General features: G+C 40.1%; 1 protein-coding gene across 1 annotated transcript in view; it reads right to left on the reverse strand.

The window, feature by feature from the left end:
* The window catches only part of MORC1 (MORC family CW-type zinc finger 1), a 136,825-nt gene extending 134,663 nt beyond the window's left edge, over positions 1 to 2,162 (reverse strand). The window contains 1 exon segment of the mRNA XM_006759570.2: positions 2,079 to 2,162. Coding sequence (XP_006759633.1) covers positions 2,079 to 2,143 — 65 coding nt within the window. The 5' untranslated portion in view covers positions 2,144 to 2,162.
* Between the last annotated feature and the right edge of the window lie 6,947 nt (positions 2,163 to 9,109).

Genomic DNA, 9,109 nt, shown 5'->3' on the forward strand with positions numbered 1-9,109 from the left:
GCAGACAAGTATTCTCCAGGTCTAGACAGATAATCCAGTAAGGAGTTATTCTAGAAACAACTTTCTCAGAACCATCAAGATTCTGAAGTTGATGCACTTTATTACAAAGCCAGCAGGGCTAAGAACAGGACGGCCGAAATAGCCTGTCTACTCCTAATGAAACAAGACTTCACAGGCCTTCCTGTACTTAGAGCAAATTGTTTTGTAAGCATTTGTTCAAGTTTATTTTGTTGGTTTTTTTGTTTGTTTTTTAGATTCACACTGACAGCTTTCAGAAAAACAGACCATTTGGGGGAGCAAGAACAGGAAACAAGGAACCCAGTTTAGAGGCTATGTGGAGGAGTCCGGAAGGGAGATGGCAGTGGTTTGGACTAGTCAGTGGTAGTGATGATGGAGTGGAACGGATGAATTTGAGTCTTTGAGTCCTCGTTTGAGACAGCCTGAAGGGGACTTGATGATGGATTGTACGGTGGATTGGACAGGAGAGGTGAAGCAGTGGAGAAATACAAAATCACTCCTGTTTATACTGTGGGAGTCTCCAACAAAAACGACCCGGGGGAGTGGAGAAGTTACCAATTTGTATCTGATTTTGTTCCTGCCTGTGCTGCTGTCAGTTTTGTTATTCAGTTTCCAGACTAGTAACTGACTATGGGGTGATTTGGGGGAGGAGAGGTCTGGGAAGGACATCTGCAGAAGCTATGCAAAACTGAGGCTCAGGAAACTTCCTCAGGTTAAATCCACAGTCCTTCCAACACGGGGCTTATAATTGTACAAATCACCAACTCAAAACTGCTATTTCTTCATTTGTCTTCCACCTCTGTTAACTTTTAATTCATGTCCCATCCCTTCCAGCTTGCAATTATTCTACAAAATAAAGAAACAAAAACTAAATACCTGCTGAATAGTACCTGTTGTACTCATATTTTCTGTAAAAAATTGCTCTGTCCCATACAGCAAAGCTGGCTAACCCTGGTGTTCTTTACACCTTTTCTGTGGTTTCAAATCCGGTGCATCTCTTGTATCAGTGATTTTCAACTGGTGTGCCACAAGAATTTTTAAAACATGCAATACCTGACTGTTCAGTCAGAGGCACTGACCTCTTTTTCTTTAGATTGTCAAATTTAAAAATGACAACAGCCAACACAACAATAGCTGGCCAGTGTGAATGCATCAAAATGATACCTACTTTTTTAGGTCAGATCAGCAAAAAATAGAAAACATTTTTTGGTGTTCTGCAAAACTTTAGTAATGAGTTTATGTGTGCATGAGATGAAAAGGGTTGAAAATCACTGCTTTATATCAATCAGTACTTTCAGAAAATCCAAAACACTAAAAGATCCCCCCAAACAACAACACTGTGAATTACGCAGCACTCACTCCCTGCCGTGTTTTGCTGTGTGGGAAATGACAGATGGAATAGGGAACCTGTCTTCTTCCTCTGCAATCTGAGCATCTGAAATAACACCTAGTCGGTAGCCAAAACGCATCTGGGCCTGACAGAGAAGCCAGTGGGCCCTTGTGATAACCAAAATGTGAGGGTTCTAACCTCAGAGAGGTCACGTTTTTTGGAAATACTCTGGAGGCCGCAGACGCTGTAATCAATAAATACAAATTACTCTCCGGAGGCAACTTTAATCTTTAAAATGTCAGGATATTGGGCAGGGAAGTCACTAGAGATGGGCAACCTTGGTGGAATGAGGGTTCTCTGGCCTACAATTTTGTTAAATGATAAATGTAGGACCCTCCTGCCACTTGGCGTTAGTGGGGAAAAAATAAAAAGGGTTTAGCCTGGCCCAGAATATCAGTTTACTTTTTTTATTATTCTTTTTAAAGCATATGCTTCAAATAGTTTTTTCTTTATAAAGCATCAATAACTTTGCTTTTTTCTTTTTAAAGCATAAACAATTGTATTATTTCTTTTTTCTTTTTAAAGCATAAACAAAGAATTAAATAAAGAAATATTTCCATAAGTCAGTGATACCAAGTTCACGTATTTCGCTAGGAGACGGGCCCAAACTTTTCACGGTGAGACCCTCCCCCCACCCCCCTGCCCTTTCAGGCTCTACGGAGTCACTCACGAGTTGGCGTGGATGAAATCCAGATGCAGCTGTGCCCGCCGCAGAGTAGCATACTTGTCGCCCATGTCCTCGAAGGCGACCCACGCGCCGCTCAAAAACACGAAGGTCCGGTCCGGCAGCTGTTCGCCCACGCTCACGCCCACGCCCACGCTCACGCTCGGAAACCGGCTTGGCGAACGCGCGCGCCCCCTGGTGGCCAGAGTGCGAAGCTCACTCTGCGCCTGGCAAGATAAATCGTTGCTCAAAGGACAGCTTTGAGCCCTGGTTGGTGTGGCTCCTTGGTTAGAGTGCAGGCCCACCGCACCAAAGGGTAACCTGGTTCGATTCCGGTCACAGAGCGTTTACGTGGATCCTTCTCTCTCCCACCCCCGCCTCACCTCTCACCTTTCCCTTCCACTGTCTAAAAGTCAATGGGGAAAAAATATATGCTCAGTTGAGGCTTTAAAAAAAAACGCCTTCTGAGCAAAACAGGCATCTGAGCTAGGCTCCTCTTCCTGACTTAAGATTTATGTTGTTCCTGTCATTTTCTAACATTTTCCTAGGGAAATGGAGCCCCAGGTTGGGATTAGAATTTGACCAGAAATAATTACGTACACACATAAAGAATGTGACAAATCAAGGTTGCGGAGCAGGAAAAAACTCATAGATGCAGAGAACAAATTGATGTTTGACAGTTGGGAGAGGAGGTAGGGAGGATGGGTGAAAAAGAGGAAGGGGTTAAAAAGTACAAATTGGCAGTTTTAAAACTAGGCAGGAGGGTGTATAATGCAGCATAGGGAATATAGTCAATAACATTGTAATAACTATAGGGCAGTGATGGCGAACCTATGACACGCGTGTCAGAGGTGACACGCGAACTCATTTTTTTGGTTGATTTTTCTTTGTTAAATGGCATTTACATATATAAAATAAATATCAAAAATATAAGTCTGTTTTACTATGGTTGCAAATATCAAAAAATTTCTATATGTGACACGGCACCAGAGTTAAGTTAGGGTTTTTCAAAATGCTGACACGCCGAGCTCAAAAGGTTTGCCATCACTGCTATAGGGTGTCAGATGGGCACTAGATCACTTCATAAGTTACATAAATGTCAAACTACTATGCTGTACACTTGAAACTAATATAATATTGATGTCACCTATAATTGAAAAATAAAAACCATTTAAAAAGAATCTGTGTGGCGAGGTTGGGGAGTGTGGACGGAAAAGGGTCGTTCCCCTGTGCTTGCACAGTGTGTTACACAGCACCAGATGTAAAGGCGTTTTCTGTTCGAAGCCCCACACTTACCTTCCTGTGCCTCTTGGGCTGACCATGTTTTCTCTAGTTGAAGAAAAGAGAACATCCAGAGAGAGAAAGGAAGGAAGAAATAAAGTGAATCTGAACAAAATTTAAACTATGCCTTAATGTGGAGACCTGTGTTCTCTAAGAACCTTTTTCATTCAATTATTTGATATACAGCTCAGCTCAAGGAATAAACACTCCGTATATTCCAAAAGAGAGAACTAGGCAAATGGAAGGTTGGGGATGGGGTTAAATATAAGGAAGGGCTTTGTACACCAGCTTTCCAAATGGTGCTACTCACAAAACACTGATGACCAACCAAGTCACCAAAACCCAGGTGAAACAGGATTTGTCAAAGATGCTGTATAGAAAGGCTCTAGTTGAGATGAGAAATTCGTTGACCTGGATGACCTCTCAATTAGGGTTAAATGACTTATAAACTAAGGTAGTTCAATAGAACTCAGCAGAGATTTTACATGACAGTTTTAAAATCAGAAGTGTCTATTAAATAAAGAACTTGAACTAGATGTGTTTGTGATTTCTGGGAATCATACAAGCAATGAAGCTCTCAGGAAAGAAAAAAAAATGTCAGTTTGGGGATAGTGATTCTACTTCTAAAGAAAGGAGTTTATCAGCTACTAGATGTATAGGAATCGGGAGAGGAAGAGAGCATTTGAATGACAACCCAAAGGAACATGATGCTCTACTTTAATTTGAAAACTGGAAGTAAACATAAACATTTCAAGTAATTTTCCTGATTGCATTTTTGTCTTAACTGTAGCTTATATGTGGTATGTTGATAGCAAAACTCTCTTCACTAAGCAACTTGAGCTATCTTTTCAATGGTTCCCTCCACAGAACTTCACAAATACGACATTTCATTTTCATTTAATGGACAAGAAAAACTTGATGAGCCTCTTCTGAATTTACTTTACTATCCTAATTTCCAGCTGCTGTCTCAAAGCAGTCTACTATTGGGAGGGCACTGGAGCCTCTAGCCTGTAATTAGTAAAGGCTGTAAAATCTAATTTCTACCAGAGGGAAGGGTGTGATCTTCACAGAAATACCCCGAATCTGGTTTACCGCGCACTTGCATTTGTGTTCCACACCCTGTAGGACAGCAACTTTGCAGAGTGTCCTCTCCCACTCCGGGACCCTCGGGGGATGTCGGAGAGCTGGTTTCCTCCTGATCCCCACAGGCCAGACCAAGGGACCCCACCTGCCAGAGGGACCCGCTCACTCTGCAGATACCAGGGAGGGACTGAAGAAGGTTGGCTCCAGGGCATGTCCAGCCCATCGGGCCCAGTTCCATCCCATAGGCCACCTTCTAATTAATTTCCTTTCAATGTGCATGAATCTGTGCCCTGGGCCACTAGTTTCATGATAAAAATACTGGAGGAATAGAAGGGAGGAGAAATTTAAAATGAGAACATAATCTGCTCATTGTATGCTTAATCCTGATTTTAAGAATAGTGGATTTGGGATAACAGACTGAACTCTTTCTGATGTTTACATTTCAGCTTTGGGAGAATCACCTACTTGTCATAAATGATGGCTCAAATCTTTCAAACTACATACTCCCCTTTTATTGCTTTTTTTAAAAAATCCATTTTCTTTAATTTATTGGAGTTACATGTCTAACAAAATTATACAAGTTTCAGGAGCAGAATTTCACATGTCTTTTGTGCACTGTATTGTGCGTTCACCACTCTAAGTCAAATCTTACTCCACCATATCCCCCCAATACTCTCCTCCACTTCCTACCACCAGCCCCACCTCTGGGAAACACGGTTGTGTGTCTCCATGAGTTGTTCTTTATTTTTTTTTTTAGCTCAATCCCTTCATCTACACCCATCCATTCCCTCAACCACTCCATTTCTGACAGATCAGCCTGCTGTCTACCAATCTGTCTTTATTTTGCTTGTTAGTCCATTGTGTTCATTAGATTCTACATAAGAGTGAAATAATATAGTACTTGTCTTTTTCTGACTGGCTTATTTCACTTAGCATAATGTTCTCCAGTTCCATCCATAGTATCCCTAAGAGTAAGATTCCTTTCTCTTTTTTAAAAAATTTATTTTATTGATTTTTTACAGAGAGGAAGGGAGAGGGATAGAGAGTCAGAAACATCGATGAGAGAGAAGCATCAATCAGCTGCCTCCTGCACACCCCCCACAACCACACCCTTCAGCGCCCAAGCCGATGCTCTATCCAGTGAGCCAAACCGGTCAGGGCAGATTTCCTTCTTTTTCATAACTGAGTAATATTCCATTGGGTAAATATATTTCAGCTTTTCTTATCTACTAATTTGCTGATGGACACTTGAAGTGTTTCCAAATGTTTGCTTTGGTAAATAATGCTGCAATGAAATAGGGGCACATATAGTCTTTCAAAGTAGTGTTTCCGGTTTCTATTAATAAATTCCCAGAAGTGAAATCACTGGGTCATAAGGCAGTTCTTTTTTTTTTTTTTTTTTTAACCTGTTGAGGTAACTCCATACTGTTTTCCACAGTAGCTGCACCAGTTTGCATTCCCACCAGCAGTGTATTGGGGTGCCCTTTTCTCCACATCCTCGACAACAGTTATTTGTTGTATTGATGAGAGCCATTTTGACAGATATGAGGCAATATCTCATTGTGATTTTAATTTGCATTTCTCTGATAATTAGTGATGCTGAGTAACTTTTCATATGTCTATTGGCCATCTTTATGTCATCTTTGTAGAAACAGGCCATTTGCTCATTTTTTAAATTGGATTTTTCTATTTTATTTGGTGTTCAATTTTATAGCCTCTTTATCAATTTTGGATCTTAACCCCTTATCAGATGTATCATTGATGAATATGTTTTCCCATTCAGTGGGCTGTCTTTTCATTTTGCTGATGGTTTCCTTTTTAGTTTGATGTAATCCAATTTGGTTATTTTTTCTTTTATTTCCTTTGCCTGGGAAGATATATCAGAAAAAAATATTGCTATAAAAAATGGCCAAGATTTTACTGCCTATGTTTTCTTCTAGGATTTTTGTGGTTTTGAGTGTAACATTTTAGTCTATTATCCATTTTTAGTTTATTCTTATGTATAGTGTAAAAAGATGACCTATTTCCACTTTTTTTTGGCACATATTGGTCCAATTTTCCCAACACCATTTATTGGAAAGACTATCTTCACCCAACTTTATGGTTTTTTTTTCCTCCTTTGTTAAATAGTAATTGACTATAAAGGGGTGGGTTTATTCATGGACTCTCTATTCTGTACCATTGATCTTTTGGTCTTTTTTTTTTTTCCTGCCAACACTAGGCTGGTTTGATTACTATAGCTTTGTAGTATAGTCTGATATCAGATAGCATGATTCCTACAACATTGTTCTTCTTTCTCAAGATCCTTGTTGCTATTCTGGGTCTTTTGTGGACCTATATACATTTTTGGAATATTTTTTTAGTTCTGCGAAATATGCCATTGGTATCTTGATAGGAATTGTGTTGAATCTATAGATTGATTTGGGTAGTATGGACATTTTAATGATATTAGTTCTTCCTATCCATGAACCTGGTATATCCTTCCACTTATTTGTGTCTTCTGCAATTACTTTCTTCAGTGTCTTATAATTTTCTGAGTATAGGTCTTTTACATGCTTGGTTAAATTTATTCCTAAATATTTTTTATTTGTTTTAAAGTAATTGTGAATGGGATTATCTTTTTAGTTTCTTTTTCTTATAGTTCATTATTGGTGTATAAAAATGCAACTGGATTTTTGGATTTCTGGATATTTAATTTAAATAAGTGCGTGATTACTGAATTTGTTTATCAGCCCCAGGTTTCTTTGTGGAATTACTAGGGTTCTCTATATACAATATCAGTGTCATGTTATCTGCAAATAATGAGTGTTACTTCCTCCTTCCCAGTTTGCATGCCTTTTATTTCTTCTTCTTGTTTGATTTCCTTGGCTAGAACTTTCAGTACTATGTTGAATAAGAGTGGTGAAAATGAACAGCTCTGTCCATTTACAAGGGTTAAATCCTCTTGTTGGATTGTTCCTATTATGATAATGTATTGTCCTTCTTTGTTTCTTACTATAGTTTTAAAGTCTATTTTCTCAGATATAAGTATTGCTACTGTAGTTTTTTTCCCCTATTCATTTGCATGACATCTTTTTTCATCCCTATACTTTTAGTCTGTCTGTATCTTTTATCCTGAGGTGAGTAATTTGAAGACAGAATATACATGAGCTCAACAACTGAGCCACACTGGCTGGGCTACGTGGATCTTGTTTTCTTATCCATTCAGCTACCTTCCAGGTCTTGTATATCTTTTTCCTTCACCGGATTAAGAAAGTTTTCAGTCATTATTTCTTCAATTAGGGGGGAATGCTCCTCCAAATCTGCTAGGAGGAGACAGAGCTCGGCAGGGTGACCAATCAGACTGATAGAATCTGAGACAGACTAAGATAGATGACATCTGTAGTATGGGAGAATGACTCAGCACAGTGATCCTGGTGGCTGTCCTTTCAACTCTCTCCCCAGAGCCACAAATCTCAGACTCTTCTCACATGACACTAGTTCACTCTGCCCTCTCTATGCTGGAGCCCAGCATAAGTGGCTGTGAATGAGATTTTGTGTGTTGGCCTTTTAAGTGGGTGCCTGTGTCTCTAGTGGACTTCACCTCTCCCTGAGAAACAGCAATCTTGCTGCTTTTCACAGCCAGATGTCATGTGGATATCTCTTCCCAGTTTTAGTGCTCTGGGTTGGGGAACCTGACTTGGGGTTTAAGGCCCATGCTTTTCAGGAGGAATCTCCCCACAGCTAAGCTATCCCTCTGGAACATCAGCTGCTGCCTGTGGGAGCAGGGCCAGCCCTTTTCACATCTCTACTCTTCCTACCAGTCTTGGTATGGCTTCTTTGGTAAATCTTAAGTTATAAGATTTTTGTTCAGCTAGTCTTCAGTTGTTTATTCAGGATGATGGTTCTATAATTTAGTTGTAATAGCAGCTTGGTCCTGGGAGGACGAGAGAGTAACATTCACCTCCTCCATTGCCATCTTTCCCTTTCCCTTTCATTTTATTAACATTGTATGAATTAACATTTCATTACTCCTCAACATTTCATTACACTGAAGACAAAGGTTATACACATAAAAAACAGATGCGTGTTCTGACCAGCCATACAAAATTGTATGCTGTTTTCAAAAAACTATGATTAAGACCTGACAATGACAATGTTGTGATAACTATGTATGGTGACAGGTGAGTACTGGAAATATCAGGGGGAGAAATCTGTGAAGTGTATGATTGTCTGAGCACTGTACACCTGAATCTGATACAAAAAAAAATATTGAATGCAAAGTGTAATTTAAAAAAATTAAATATTGACATGGACATCTATCCTATCTAATAAAAGAGAAACATGGTATTTAGTGTATGACCGCTACCCTTCCCATGGGCTAATCAGGGAGATATGCAAATTAACTGCCAGCCAAGATTAACTGCGGCCGGTAGCCAGGCAGCTGACGCGAACAGGGAGGCTTGCTTGCTTCAGTGACGGAGGAAGACAAGGTTCCCCGCCTGCCTTGCCGGCCTCTCAGCGGCACTCTAAGCAACATTGTAACACATACAGAAGCTAAACAAAACCGGGGGCTTCAGCCAGCAGGACCGCACCATTGTTTCAAATAGAGAAGGGTAAACAAAGGCCAGAAATCTGCTTTCAGCAGCGGAGGTCTCATAGCTGGAGCCGAGCCTCAGAGCTAAAGCTGGTGG

Source organism: Myotis davidii, unplaced genomic scaffold (assembly GCF_000327345.1).
Source record: "Myotis davidii unplaced genomic scaffold, ASM32734v1 scaffold16, whole genome shotgun sequence".
Classification (NCBI taxonomy): Eukaryota; Metazoa; Chordata; class Mammalia; order Chiroptera; family Vespertilionidae; genus Myotis; species Myotis davidii.